At 33.3% G+C, this 16,535-nt stretch overlaps 1 protein-coding gene across 1 annotated transcript in view; it reads right to left on the bottom strand.

The window, feature by feature from the left end:
• LOC105194106 (low-density lipoprotein receptor-related protein 2) overlaps nucleotides 1–16,294 on the bottom strand; it is a 75,368-nt gene extending 59,074 nt beyond the window's left edge. Inside the window, exon 1 of the mRNA XM_011158837.3 lies at nucleotides 15,675–16,294. Within this exon, the coding sequence (XP_011157139.2) occupies nucleotides 15,675–15,843 (169 nt within the window). The 5' untranslated portion in view covers nucleotides 15,844–16,294. The remainder of the gene's footprint in view (nucleotides 1–15,674) is intronic.
• Between the last annotated feature and the right edge of the window lie 241 nt (nucleotides 16,295–16,535).

The following is a 16,535-nucleotide window of genomic DNA, read 5'->3' as shown; positions in this document are numbered from 1 at the left end:
TCCGACTCCTTCAGCAGCCTGTTAAATCCAAGATTCCTGGTAACGAAGGGGAGGGGGGGGATCTACACATACGTTTCACAGCATTTCCTTATTCCTTCTGCGAAGCCTACTTTTTAAAAATATATTCCTCGCCCTCGTATAGATCTTTCTCCTCTCATCTCGAGCGTTTCACCTCGATCGGCTGAAAAAATTGGCCTCCCGTGACGAAGTAAAACTTTTTACATCGAGAAACGAACGCGGCAATTTCAGCAAGCAACATCTCGAAGATATTTCATTTGAAGAATTTAATACTAATGTTATATTAAATAAGATTATTATCTCAAATAATATTACTATTACTTTAATGTATGAATTGTTTCATGATAAACACACACAGATCCAATGTACTCTAAAGCATTTCTCAGTGAGCTCAAATGATCTATTGAATCGACATCGAAACGACATCAGTTTGATGCTTTCGGCGTCGATTCCGTTATCATTTCTCACTGACCAGGTTACATTAAATAAAACAATTACATTGTATAAAATATATTTTTGTTTCGCACTCCGTATCTCATATACTATCTCATAGACAGTTCCCATACAGCACAGATCTCCTAGGGACATCCTTGGGACATCCACAGAACGTCCCGTGGACGTCCCCAGGAGATCTGTACTGTATGGGTCATTAAAGGCGCATGAATCTAAATGCAAATCGATCGTTTGTGACGAAACTCCCGATACGTGGATATCATTTCGTTTCTACATCTATCAGTTTTTGAGGGGAAAAATAGCAGAAAAAATAGCGGGACACCCGTTATGCAAGCAAGTTACATTGTAAATATTATATCACGAGTTAATGCGGGATTGTCATTGCCGTTAAGAGGATCTCTTCTCCTCCTTGCTCGCGCGCACACGTGCACAGGCCTCGCCTTCGATTTGCCGCACTCGTTCGAGCGCGCGAATCTGCATTCAAGCTGGGGTTTAATGTCCTGCAATTCGGCGTGTACATGTGCAGGTAGGCGCACTCCCGAGCGTGCAAGAGCGCGCGCGCGCACTCGCGCGAGTGCAAACGCACTCGTATACGCACGTACACGAAATACACACTCGTGAGAGACCTCGAAGAATCCGCTGAGTATAGAACTCGCCCGCTAGAGAAGCGAATCTAGACTGTAGACGCTGTACACGTATATACAGGGTGGCGCAATTCAAGCGTGCGACGATCGATTATCGTGCCAAAGAAAGAGAATTCCGCGCAACAAGCATCTTACGTCTCCGTCTACTTTCCCGTGGTTTTAGGCCTTTAACAAGAGCAAGAGATGTTGAAAGACTGCCCAAAGACTGTCCTTTCTCATTGAATTTTTTGTTTTGTAAGACTTGATAATATCTTCTTTAAATTTATTTTTTATTCAAATGGACTAAATTTCAATGAGGATCAGTAATTTAAAGTATAAATCTATTTATTTTCTCGTGATTTTGTGTCCTTAAAAACATTAAAAAGAAATATTGGAAAATCATCCAAATGTGTGTCACTTTTAATTGAACTTTGTACTGTAATTCGTTGATATCTTTTATGTGAATTTATTTTTCATTTAAGTTACATCTCAATAAAGACTTAAGTTAAAATTCAAATCTGCTTTCTGGTGATTTTAAGTCTTTAAAAAATTAAAAAGGGATTAAAAATCAGCCAAATGTCATTTCTGATTGAATTTTGTATTATGAGAATTGTTTTCTTTTAACTTTTATAAACTTACTTATTTTTTATTTAAGAGAATTACACGAGCGAATAAAAACGTAACTTAAAATTATTTTCTTTAAGAATACCAAAAGTATTGGAAAATTGTATGTAATTTCTTTTAATTGAATTGTAGGATTTGCCGACACTTTTTTATGAACTTAATTATTGTTTTCAGAGTTCCGCTTAGATAACTTAAAATTTTCTAAATAAAAATAAGATAAATTACATGTAAATTACATGTATTTTAGATAAGATAAAGATAATTTAATTTTAATTTATCTATATAGATAATAGGTGAAATTATGTATAAATTTATCTAAAAAATTTTTAGATAAAATCATTATTGAGCAAAACAATTTAATTTACCATAATGAACCATATGTTCATAATTTTAATATATAATTTTGATGAAGGTAACATGAAGTTAGTTCTTCATCTAGATAATTATTGAAATAATTTTATATAAATAATAGCAAATACTGATTATTTTTTGTTTAAGTAAGCAACATCTCAATAAAAACATAACTAAAAGTTTTGTAATTTTAATAAAAGCGTAATTTAAACGTAATTTTATAAAATCATGAAAAGAAGTACAAATTAATGAAAGAATATACATTAAGATTAATATTTGTCGATTTATTGAACAATCGTGTTTATAAACACAAATTAAATATTATTAATATTATATTGATCTATTTCTAATGACAAACAGAACAGAAAAAGAAGTTAAAAATACATTGACCGATATTACCAACATATATAAAATCATTAACTAATGCATTCATGTTAAAAAATTTTCATACGCACACGGAAAACAATTAGAATCAAATTAAACTAATATATCGTACTTTATCTAACAATCACTGTCTCATATAAACAAAAACATAAAATCTTTGAAAAATTTGATAATCTTAAACGTACATAACTTGTTTAAACGAAAAAATTTTATATACTTCTTAGAAAAAAAAATTTTACAAATAGAAGTGATACATTACATTAAATAAAAAATAACGAATTTTTTAAACAAAACAAAATAATTCTCACGCATTTGCAAGTTTCTCTTACAATTGATTATGTATCAGCAACAAATATTTGTTTAAAGTCACCCCAACCAAAAGATTACTCCAAGTACAGATAAAAGATAGCGCGAGGTCATGAATAATTGAATGAGTGAATAGAACAATGACTCTCTTTGTAGACGCAAGTCATTCATTAAGAAATGTCATTAAACGGCATTTTCGAATAGGTATACATGTATTTATACATTGTATAAAAATCCATTACGTTTCTCGCGTGACTCATTCTTAAAAGACAAATTTTCAATGGCATTCGCAAAGACACTAACTTACAACAGGTGATTTACTTCTAAAATTGTAAGTTTTATCGCAGTTCAATTAAATTATACGTTTAAAATTAGCATCTCGATTTAATTAAACAACGGAAGTGCTAGAAAAAGCTTCAATTTTTTAAGCGCAGGGTTTATTTCTTCAAAACGTTAATTCAAGGTCCACTTACGGAGATACTTAATATCGAAGATAAAAGAATTGCAACGGTGTACTTATTGTGACAGACGTTCTTAAAATTAAAAGACAATCTTGAAAAAAAAAGACCAACGGCCAGAGCTATAATCAAGGCTTCCCTCTCTTTCGTTCTCCTTCTCCCTTTTTATCTCGCTCGGCAAACACTAGGCCGCGATTCGTTGAAACACGAAGAGCCGTTACACTCGCGCGCGCTATGAGTTTACTTCTGGTCTCGTGGGTGAAAGTTGATGTTTCCCACGCGGGGTTGGCATCAATTTGCCATCAGCCGGAAAAATCCGCCGCGATCTCTCGCCGATATGCAGGTGACCCTCGATGTACGGTAATTCACGGTAAATGTAATTATAAAAGTCACCCAGCAAGTAGAAATACCGTTTTGCGTTTGTGTCTTGGTTACACGGCTAAAAATGTATCAGCGTGTATGACACATCGAATGACGGATCCGCGTAGTTTCAAAAGCGAATAGAATTCGAGTCTCAAGGATAATTTCCTAAGGCTCAATTGAATCCAACTCTGTAAATAAGGAAAGTATGTAAATGATTTCAGAGAGATACATTGTTCCTCAGATTAATGAATAAGTGAGTTGTTTCCTTAGTGAAATTTTTCCTTAGAATTCTTCATACAATTTTTCAAAATTTCTAGCTGATATAATTTTTAAAATTTCTCAGATTTTTTTATACAAATTGGAACATTTTTTCGAAGCGTTAAGGAAAGGTAATTATTTTTCTAGAAATTTTTCTAGAATTTTTCAAGATTTTTAAGATATTTTATTCTATTATTTTTGAAAAAGAACTTTATGAAAATTTTTATAAAATCAGAAGAGATATTTTTTCAGATTTTCATAAATTTAAAATATGAAAAAAATTATACAAATATAAAATATTATACAGAAAAAAATTAGTACTAAATTAATATTAACGATTTTTGTCTCATATATATATATATAAAATTAAAAAGCCTTTAAAGAGTTTGACAGTTGTAAATCAAAGATTCAGCAAAATATAATTTTATTTCAATATTATATTATATTATCTAAAGAGCACAATATAATTGCTTTGATAATAATGGTATTCAAAAATTATAATTCTTGATTTTTAAATATTTTTTCTATTTCGATATTTTTTTCTTAACTGAAAATCATTATTAAATAAAGATAAATATATTTTTCTTGATAAAATTATACAAAATTTCTTTATAGCAAATTATATATGTTTAACTGTTAGTTTCACTTGATTCTATTACAATTGTTTTCTATGTACAAGTATTAAGAATTATCTGTACTCATTTAAGCCGAAAACAGATTTTTGAGTTTTAAATATTTCAGTTATTCGATCTTTCTCCAAAATAGACCAAAATTCCTTTCTAAAATAAAAATTTAAATTGTTGAAATGAAACCTTTGCGCAGAAAAATATCAACTGATATCTACTGGTAAGAAAAATTATTCAATTTAATTTTCTTCTTCTTAAGTAGTGAGTATCTTTAACAAAGAACTAATCACAAATTTAAAGAAAACTTATTACCATAGTTGGGTAATAACTAATTAAAAAGTTAACAGTTAATTAAGAAATTAATAACTTTTAACTCAATTTTAACTGATTTAATTTTTAACTTTAACTTATAGTTATTTTCAAAACACATACACTAACAATAAGTTAAAAAATTAAAATTTATCTATATAAAAGGAAGAGATTATAAGAAAAGTATATTTCCTCATAAAAAAACAATATTCTTTGTTATTTCATATAATTTAATTTACAAATAAAATATTCAATTTGTTTTACGATCAATGTTATAATTACTTTAAATAATTTAACTTTAAAAGCTACGAATTTCAAATTTAATATTAATAATTAATGTTTTTCACAATTATCTTTTAATTTAAGTTAATTTAATTTTAACGTAATTTTTAATTGAGTTAGTTTTTCCTTCACGCAACTTTCAACGTAACTAAATAAATTTTATAAGTCATTCATTAACTTAAATTAGTTAAATAATATATTAACTTATAAAAAAACGGAATTACTTATAAAAAAATATATTATTAATAACCAACCCTGCTTAATATTTCAAAAAAGAATTGTTCAATATAAACAAAATCCTGATATGAGCAGGAAGTGTATAAAAGAATGTATATTCTTTCAAAACATATCATAAAATTTTATTTAGAAAAGAAAAATTGGAACAATAAGCAAATCAACTTTTTGTTTGAACTTAATTGTTCTTGATTGAAGAATTAAATTACTGTGATTCAAAATATATTTAAATAAATTTGATGCCTATCTACAGATAGAACATTAGTAGTAAATTAAAACCCATTCCATTAATAGTATATATTCCATTTAAGACACACACTCAATTATTATTAATATAAATTATATTCCTGTTTATATATAAAACTATGACAATCTAGTTTATATATAATTTAATTTTCTTTAAAAGATGTAATAATCTTCAATAAATTTTAATAAAATACATTTTTATTTCAATATTATAAAATACTCTTCTATAAAGAGCACAATATGATTATTTTAATAACAATTAAGTAAAATGTTCCGATTCTTAGTTTGAAGACATTCTTATTTTCTATCCGATAATTTTTTTTTTATCTCAACTCAGGAAAAGTATTATCAAAGAATGAGACTATATTTTCCTTGATAAAACTATACAAAATTTTTCACGTAAGTAAGTTATGTTTAACGATAATCTCATTTCAATAACTAACTTTTTGAAAATACGTGTTCTCGAAACAAGACTATTTTTTCTTCTATGTGACGCATTTATGATACATAAATTTGTGAAATATTTGAAATACGTAATATTTACTTATATATATATATATTTTTTTTTTTTTTTTTTTTTTTTTTCAAATAACTTATCAGTATAATATTTTTCTGTGTTTATCGACAGTGCGTATCTCCGATGGCAACAATGTGTACAACTACCAGGCTCGTCCGTTACCTTGTAGTATACGCAGACAGTCCGCGAAATCGTTTGACACGACTTGATAAATGTTTGTTTCTCTTTTTTCTTTTGTGAGAGACGCGAATCATCCGACACGTTCCTCTCTATCGGGCAATTTCGCGATATACACTCGCGTGCTTCCTGCAATTCATGACGTCGGCTTAAATACGCCCTGATAAAATGTACTCAATCTGAATCTTCCAGTATGGATCTTCAGTACGCGCGCTCCTCTTTTCTCTCGCCGAAACAGATTAGATACTGCAGCATGTAATCAACGGCAGATTCATTTTTCGACGTTACTAGTGTAGAAAAAAGCGTATTTCACGCCACGTTCTGTCGCGACACAAGAATTATTTTTACATCTGCAGAGCGCCGCGTAAAATCACCTTTCGGTCAACGTATCGATAATAGAGAAGAGAGATCGGATTCGGAAAAATGCCAGTGATTGTAGTAAAAAGTAGTGACATGTTGATACATACAAGATTATTTAGATTAAGAAACGGGAAACTTTCGGCGCGCCAGTATTGGTGTAAATCGCTAGGTTTATCCCCGCCATTTCCGCAGAAGAGAGATGAATTCGTCAAGCTGTTCGGGTATAATTAATGCGGCCAATTAGCTAACGGCCCGCGCCGACGAGAGAGAGCAAAAGCCGCCGCCGCGCCGGTGCAACAATGTAATATACGCGCGCGCGTGGTGGAGAGTGCCGCGCACAAAACGGATACAATATATATTTTCGCAGGTGCGAAGGTGTCCGCGCGTCAGGATGAAGAAATAGGTAGAGATAGGCGACGGTTGGCACGAGCATGCGGATATAATTGTGCGAACGTGTTACACGAGTACACCGAACGGTACGATCACTACGACGACGACTACGACAACTGCGACGACTGCGACTACGACAACGACGACGACGATGAGGACGAGGACGAGGATGAGGATGACGATGATGACGACGACGAGCACGACGGGCCCACTGGAAAGCCAGGATCCCGCTATCCGGTCGGCCGCTAGGCCGAGGTGAACGAACCTGAGCCCGCCTACTGACTTTACCTGACAGCCTCGAGGAGAGCCCAGGCTATCTCTTCGCGAGCGAACACGAGGAGCAGGCCGTGAAGAAGGACAGCTGCCGGAGAACGGGCGGCCCTCTCGCTCGCGCCTAGAGAAGTTCCCTCCTCACCTATAAATTTATTCGACGCCTCACGTCTGTCCACGCCACACTGCTGGCCGCCCGTGTTTTCCAACGGGCACTCCTCAAGGCTCATCTGACAGCCTTTGAAGTCACGTAGAACGTTATATCAATGAGAGTTTGCTTAGCGGCGAACTGACAGTAGTTTACAAGATGAGGCATTCTTATTGGGAAAATGCGAGTGATAATCCCTCGGGATTATCGCACATCGTTCTGGTACAAATAAATTCGAATGTAACCAAATATTTGTTGTCTCTTCAATAGGATTTCTTTCCTCTTTCGATGAGAAAGTAATTTTATATTGCACGAAAAGAATTTTCTTTTGGAAATTTTTTTCAAAATTTTGATACAGTCATGCAATGTGAATTTTGAAGGATTTTATTATACATTTAGTAAAATTTTATATAATAAATTTCGTTAAATTTCGTTAAATTTTGCTAAAACAAATTCTATCAAAGTTGTAATAAAATTCTTCAAAGTTCATGTTGTCCCACGATTAACCACTTTAAATTTGAAGGATAAATTCATAGAAAAACACTATCAAACTTTAGTATTAAAATTAATATTCTCTCCAACTGTCATTATTTCCAACTGTCATATAAACAAAAAATTATATATAGGTATGCTCATATATAAAATAATGATAATATTATGTATAATTTAATCCTTTTTAAAAAAAACTTGGTAATCTTAAATTTCACGAAAATATTACATTTTTATTTTAATATCCTTTATAATAATCTTGTAAAGAGCACGATATTTTAATAATAATCATATACATTAAGAAATTCTCATTCTTGATTTAAAAATATTATTTTCTGTCCGACACTTTTTCCTCTTAATTTATGACAACTATTTTTAAATAATAAAGATATATTTTTCGTCATAAAATTATGTAAAATTTCTTCATGTATGTAAATAATGTATATTTAACACTATATAATCTCTTTTCAATATTAAACATTTCGAAAATGAGAATATCCTTGAAACAAGAATGTTCTTCTTTTCTGTGCTCTAAGAGAAAATCTTCTCTACATATGTACAATCTCTTTTTATAAATAAGCAAAGTTTACATTTAAGGAATAACACTCTTATCTATTGTAAAGTTATTTTAAATCAGACTACGTATTGGAGATTGAATATTGTAAATTGTCAAATTATAATTCGGTCGAATAAGAGTTTAATCCGTTTCGTTCCAATTGGCTGAATTCTAATCTCGAATTCTCAATTCTCAATGCGTAATCTAATACAGGTTTAAAGTAACCTAATGCAATACAAAATAAATAATTTAACGAATAACTGTCAGTTTGCTCCGCTAGTCGAGACGATAAAACCCGATACGTAATGACGAATCCTATCAATCGCACGTGACAATGTCACGTCTAGACTCGGACGCAAATGGTATCACTGCGTGCATAATCACTTCTGTGAAAAAAGACCTAGCTCCGTTATGAAAACAATTCGATCATTTTCTATAAATATCGAATCGAGCCACAAAACCTGCCCTAACGTTTCACCGAAGACCGGACTGATCACCGTACTCTTCTTTTTTTTTTTACCCGCGACATCACGGCATCGCTGCAATTTCTTCCTCCTTGTTTTTACAAGAGTTTGTGCTTTCGGTAACCGCGGCAGCCGTTGCCTATCGGCCGATCGTGACTTCGTGAGTTTCCGCCGATGCCGCTATTCGATTTCGTATTCAGGAAACGTCGTTTCCTCCGACCGCAAAAAAAATGTCGTCGCCTCGTGAGAGCGACATGAAATTTTACTCGGAAAATTTAGGGAAAGTCGTCCAGAATAACGGAATTCAAAATTTATGGACCAGGGTCACACTTTTTTGTTTACCACGCTTTTTATTGGTCAGATAAATTAGAAAGTTTTTATCGCAAAAGTTTCCCAGATAAGTAAGGAGCTTAAAGAAAATATCGGAAAGAGGACCTTACGATATATACTGTTCGGTAACAGGTAGAAAAATATTTAAGAAGTGATTCAAGATGAGATAAAGAATGCAGTCGAGGTGATGCTATAAATGCTTTCTAGTATTCTTTGATTTGTCGACTTGTAAAATTCTTTTTGGGTGATTAGTCAATCAAATACTTCGAAGCATTTGTAGCATCAAATTGCACCTGCAAAATAAGGCCTAAATCAAGAATAATGAACCAGGAAGAAAATTGAAATTAAGGCTTCGTTTATTAAGTATAAATGTTTATATTCGACCGCTTCAGGCACTTTTCACACAAACATTTGAATATTCCTCGGATAACACAATTATGTTTAAAAATTTAATAAACACTGAGAATCAATTTTAAACGTTTAACTGATAAATGTTCAAAATTTGGGTTTTTAAAAACTATTTAGTAAATGTTATAATTTTATGTACAATGATATAAAAACGTTTATTAAACGTTTTTAACACCTTTTTTCACTAATTTAAAATACCCTTTTTACCCTAGATATTTCGACGATTTAATAAACGTTAAAAGGTTTAATAAACGTTTTTAAACATCACGAAAACATATTGTTTTCGTGAATGTTTCTTAAACGTTCATTAAACGTAGTTTGCCGGGGTCAGAATTATAAAAATCAAGAATAATAAAAATTTAGTAGGTTTGTTTCTTAATTACAATGTCTAAATATTTTTTTGTGAATATTTATCAAACACATTTAACAAATATAATAATCTCAGTGGAAAAGCTATAGTGAGAATACCAGCGAAATTAATAAGACGTAAAATGACTTTATATAAAAAGAAAATTTATTAAAATTTCTTGGTTGAATGTTTCGACTTTATATTGAGTAATAATACAAGCATTTTATATTTGACTTCCGAACGACTCTGATATCTCTGCTATGTTGCAAATTACTTTGAGTATGAATTTTATAATTTCTTATTTCTCTGGACCTATTGCTAAAATAACAGACCTTTGCTATTCATTTTCACTTAATTAACCAACCCCACGCGCCAACAATACAATTTTCTGGCAGTGAGAGCTGGAAAAACGGCCAGAGAATTGAACCGGAGTTCCTCTGGAAGCGTCAACATCATTGCTTGTATTGTTGCTGATGAAGGATCAATATGGAATCGAAACGTTCGAGGATGTGCGCAAAGATCCCTTTTACATAAAGTTATTTTATGCTTTCTTAACTGCACTTATACTCTCACTAACTTTAAAATTTTTGTGTTTAATAATTTTGACAGTACGTAAATTTTTATTTTTTTTTAAATATTTATAATTAAGAAACGAAGTCTCAATTGCAATTTTGTTGCGGTGATTTTCGTTTTATTTATTTAGAATTAATCCTTCAATTTTTTTTCCTCATCTTGTATGTAGCCGTTAAGAGGATAGTAAAGAACCATGAATTATCGATATTTACAGTGCACTAAATATCTTCAAATTGGCGTTACAGAATCACAAAAATTTTTTTTAGAATTAAAATACGCGTAAAAAGAAAGTGCGCTGAAGTCAATTTTACAAGAAAATTGAACAAAAGTTTATAAATCATTAAAAATTCACTCGTATAGCCATCATCTGAGGTTAACTTTATTTTAATAGAGAAGTTGTGTTGCTCGTATATACGTACAAAATGATAGTAGAGCGCACTTCAGAAAACAAGCACGAATAACACTGACCGCGTGAAATTACGATTAAATACCTAACAAAAAAGATATTTTAATGTGCTTTTACCACATGCGTATTTCGTTCAGCGAAGCTAAACTGTCATAAACAGAGCAATATGGTAGTCAACAGTAGTTGATAGGACTTTTCGCAGATGGCGAAATAATCAAAAAACAAAGACAGATCTATGCAATAGACAAAGAGCAATAGCCTGGTCTTGCTCGAAAAATAATCTGCAGTGATCTGTAGTACCGACGTCGAGGAAGTTCTTCTGTTACTTTATTTGTCTAAATGTCATTTTTTGTTGTTTATATTGTTAAAAATCGGCAGCAGTATTTAATGTAATATAACGGAAGCAAATTTCAAGCAGAGGTAAGTACATTAAAAAACACTTAAAGTTGTTAAAAGTGCATTAAATTTCATGCACGTATAATACAGTTTTCAGTTATAGATACATTAAATTTAATGTAATTAAATGTAATTTAATGTAATTAAATTTAATGTTTAACTTAAAAATATATTGAATTTCACATTTTTAACAGTATAGTTGCTAGACCTTGACTTCAGTTTTTATATAGCACCAAAAAGTTTCACAGATTTCCGAAAATTTCTCGCATTTTCTTCGAAGGGTGAAACTATAATTTTGATACGTGTAAAGCAGAGCCATTCGCATGTAAAAAGTTAAGCGCTTAAGGGGTTCTTAATATTTGGCACAATTAATATAAAAAAGTTCAAGAGTCGTAAAAAAGTGTTGGCCAATTTTCGCTAAGGAGAGATTGGGTCTAAATACGTCAAAGAGCCGATTCTTCGGAGGGGAAGAACTTTCTCGCCTTCTGCGCGCGTTGCAGGAATCAGAGCTTGCAAACTCGCGACGCTCTCGAGTACGAAGGTCGTTTCGTTGACCCACTGATTCGTCCCACTTGTCTCACCCGTAGCCCACAACGATGTGCATAAGTTTTTTGTAATTAAGTAAGGTATCTCGCAAAATGCGAAAAAAATTGTCAAACCATCGATGTACAATGAAGAAAATGTACTATTTTATAAATGCAGTTTATTCTGAAATTTTTATTGAAAAGTAATTTATTGATTTTTGAGTCAAGAATTATGCATTTCAGAGTCACAGAAAAAACAGTATCAATTATTAATGATAATCTTGCTTATTTATAGTTTGATCTTTTTCAAAAATTTAATGTTCTTAAATTTCAATAAAGTTATTTATTTCTATTTTAATATCACAATAGTCCTCTAAAGAGCATAATATTGTTTTGATAATAATAATATATATTTAAAAAATTTTCCTTTTTGACGGTATTTATTTTCTATTCGATACGTTTTCCTCTCAATTTATGAAATGTATTATTGAATAGTACATTTATCTTGATAAAACTACACAACATTTTTTCATGCATGTAAATTACGTCTATTTGACATTACGTAATTTCTTTTCAATATTTTGAAAATAAGGATGTTCTCAAAACAAGAATGTTTTTTTTCTATGTTGAGGATAATTAATCAAATATGTTTACGAACTCATTCATACTTTTGTAAATAAAAATTTTAATGAAGCCGCATTAAACTTGAGAGAGAGAGAGAGAGAGAGAGAGAGAGAGAGAGAGAGAGAAAGAGATTGACATATTTAATTAACATTCAAAATTTTCAAACAAAATTTATTTTTTGCACTAATTATTTCATATATTCTGTTAACCCCTTGCGGCATAGTACATATCTATATATTATCTCTCTCTCTCTCTATTTAGTATTTTATAATAATTTCTCGTTAAATTCTAAGAAATTTAACAATATTTGTCTACCATATTAAATCCGCTATTTAAAATTTTTAATTTTTCAGATTCAAAATCAGCGACCTGCTGAATATCGTTGAAATTAAGCTGATATAAAAAAGTGTGCCGCAAAGGGTTAGGAAAAATTGTAATTGTAAGAAAAAAAGCACAATCGTAAGCATAATCAGTTAACGTAGTAAGCAATCTAAGTTAAGAGAGGTTCTCCGTTATTATTGTATTCATGTAAATGAGAGGAATGAGAACAAAATGGAAAAATAGATAAGAAATATACAATTTATTCTTAAGCTGTACGAAAGATTCGTCGATCGCATTGATAAAGTTTTAAATGGTCGACGCACTCCCCGGATTAAGTAACGAGTTCATCATAGAAGGTCAGAGATTTAATTTAGCCAATCGTCAACATATTGATATTTATCCTCTGATGCTGCCGGCGGTTATTTTCGCGATTGCATATATCACATGCGTCAGATATCAGTGTGTATTTTTGTGTGTGAACGAGCAAAAAAAGTTTTTTATTAATATCACTCGCGGAATGACTTCACGCAGATCACAAGGTATGAGTTGCACGATCAAAACACTTCGCCGTTCATCTTAGCCGGGATTGCGTCGTTCAATTTCAAACTTTTGCGTCGACAATACGACAATACGACGAAACGGCGATTGTTTAATTGACATGAAGAATAAATGAACGTTCGAAGAGACGTCAAGTTTTTCGATGCACATTAAAACGTCACTTGCACATTTTTACCAAAAATTTATAAAAATAACTTTCACCTCATTTTTCACATATTTCTTATGTTTCATTCTAATAACTCCATAATAAAAAAAAAAACCATAATAAATATGATATATTAAAAGTTTTTTACACTTTCCACACGTAAATATTAATTACAAATAGAAGCTGTTATTTCGATTTGTTATTAATTTTACAAATAAATGTTGCATTTTATAAGTAACGTTATATATGTGTAATTAATGCAAATGAGATATTACAAGTGAATAAGAATTTACATTTCTTTTCCATGTTAGGTCAAGGTTGGTATCCGGCAAAGTCTATTTAAATTTTTACTAAAACACACACACACACACACACATTTTTAACGCATATCAGAAGGATCATAGAATAATAATATTAGGTATCTGTGTCTACACTGTCTTGAAACTTTTAACAAAATGTGTAAACCCATGATTTATGTGATTTATTTGAAATGTGCAAGGAGACGTATCGTTATCGAGAGAATTATTTCCTTTGAATGTCCCGGTATCTTCTCCGAGCATGTAATTCAAACACGAGCATTGTGTCATACTTTTTTTTGGAGTCGTATATGAAACCGGTTTCTTATGGGAAGCGCGGCGCGACGATCCTGGAAGGACGATTGACTGGGAAAAATGTGGAAACTAGGAAAAGGATCTAGATTTATTGGTCAAAAATTCGGCACGGCCGCCGGTTTTCGCTTCTTTAGTCTCTTTCTATCGCGCAGAACCGGTTTCCATCTTTCCCACCACCGTCCACTTGTCGCTCCCTCCTCCGCGAATACAAAAAAAAAAGAATGAACGTAACCCATTACACCGTGATAATAATAGACACCTAGTTGCGTTCGTATTCAAGGTGACGAAAAAGAGATGGGTCCGGATTGACCTTGCTTCCGTTCCCCGAACTTCCAAGCAAGTAAGCAGAGCATGGAATCTCGGTGAAATATACACGGAATGAATGATCTTGCTTAAATATATAAACATTTAGATTAGACCTGGATATAGGTCTGAAAATAATTTTATTCGATTATCAAAATAATTATGACAAACGTTCAAGCGTGATAATCAGTGCTGCAAAAATTTTGACATTCTAGCAATCAGTTTGAGAGAGAGAGAGAGAGAGAGAGAGAGAGAGAGAGAGAGAGAGAGAGAATCCAATAAACACAATTATATTGAGGGCTTAATAAAATTATTTTCAGATCTGTATCCAGTTAAATCTTTAGATACTCCAGCAAAATTTTTCGTTCTTCTCGTGTATATCTACGTTTGTGACAAGAAAGAACGGTTTAACCCCGTAAAACAGATTACGGAGCGGCTTCAAGATCGACAAACGGTCCTCGAGTCTGCCCTTGCCGTTCTACCGCTTTTCACCAGCGAGTCAAATCCAATCGAGAAGTTCGATGCATTCGCGAGATCCATGTTTATCCGCGACTCGTCGATATTCAGGATACATCAATTGTATCATCTCGATCACCACGAGTCGAGCACAAGAATTCCAAATCTTTGAACTTTTATATTTAGAAACCTGACTCTATATGCAGTGCGAACTATTCTCGCTCACAAGGCTGAGATTTCGCATTGCGCTTCAATTCCAACTTTCGTCTGCAGCAAAGCGGAATATATTAAGGAAACAAGATGAGGAATCGGGAAGTTTGTTTCGCGGAGCAGGACAGTGTTGGAATTATTGTGCGAGTCGCCTATAAGAAAAGGAGAAAGCAAAGTGAGAGAAGTGTATCCTTATTTAAAGGTTTAAAAGTTTAGATAAAATCAATGAACGATTACGCGTGGCTACGGTACTTTGGTAGAAGTGTGATTGCCAATGAGACTAACGGGATACGGAGGATCCAAAAAGGATGAGCTCCAATGAGCCATTCGTTTGCATTAAAAATCGAAGAATATCAGTTATTCTCTTTCTATTTGAATATTTTCGAGATAAATTATCGGAAGCTATTTATTGACAGATATTTTCGAAGTAAATACCGGCGACAGCGGGACCTCCGGTAGCAGTGGGACAGGATCAGGGGCAGGGGGGAGGGGGGAGAGGGTTCGTAGCTCCGATTTAAAGTTTAAAGAGCCTCGAAGTGCACGAGGATACTCACCCGATCTGATGGCCAAGACGTCGGTGATGCCGAGGAGAACGGCGAACACCGTTGCAACGACGAGCGTATTCCTGGCGGTCCATCGCACGACGAATATCCCGGTGAGGTGCTCGACACTTCCGGAAGCGCATTCACCACCGGAAGGGCCGATGCGTGGCCGCACAGCCATCGCACGCCGTGGTCCCTCTCCTCTTTTCGCGTTTTTTTTCGTCTTGTTTGCTTCTCTCTATTCCTTGTTCTCTTTCACTTGCGCTCTTTTAAGAGGAGAGAGAGAGAGAGAGAGAGAGAGAGAGAGAGAGAGAGAGAGAGAGAGTGTGTGTGTGTGTGTGTGTGTGAGAGAGAGAAAGAGGGGTCACAGAGGCACGCACTTTGCACGCAAATATATATGTTAGTACGTGTATCCTTCAGGGTCCCGCACTTCCGCCAAATTTTTCGAATGAAGAACTCCGTATTTGTCCCGCGCGTGAGTGCAAAATGTAAAATAAAAAAGATGCGCTCAACGGGATAAATTAAAAAAAAAAAGATAAAACGACGACGCGGCACGAGCGTACGCGAGCTCAATTCATGGCTCGTGCGTGCGACGTATATACGGTCGCAATCATCGGGCGACTGACGCGGTACAGCGCGCCGTGGACGGACCCAACATGGCGCCGTCAGAATCCCTTCCCCGACGTCTAATCACCGAGACGGGGGAGGTGGGGAGGGCCCGTCGCCGAGTTTGGTAGAAGAGAACGCGCAAGACTTGCTCCGATTTCAAATTCGCGGGCTGATGACGGCCGTTTCTGGGCCGAAGAGCAGGGAATTGGTTTTAATTTAAATCGATTCATTAACCTACGACGAGATAAATATTAATAGATTTTG

Source organism: Solenopsis invicta, chromosome 13, assembly GCF_016802725.1.
Source record: "Solenopsis invicta isolate M01_SB chromosome 13, UNIL_Sinv_3.0, whole genome shotgun sequence".
Lineage (NCBI taxonomy): Eukaryota > Metazoa > Arthropoda > Insecta > Hymenoptera > Formicidae > Solenopsis > Solenopsis invicta.
Note: the sequence above shows the minus strand (reverse complement) of the source record. Positions and strands in the feature narration are given on the sequence as shown.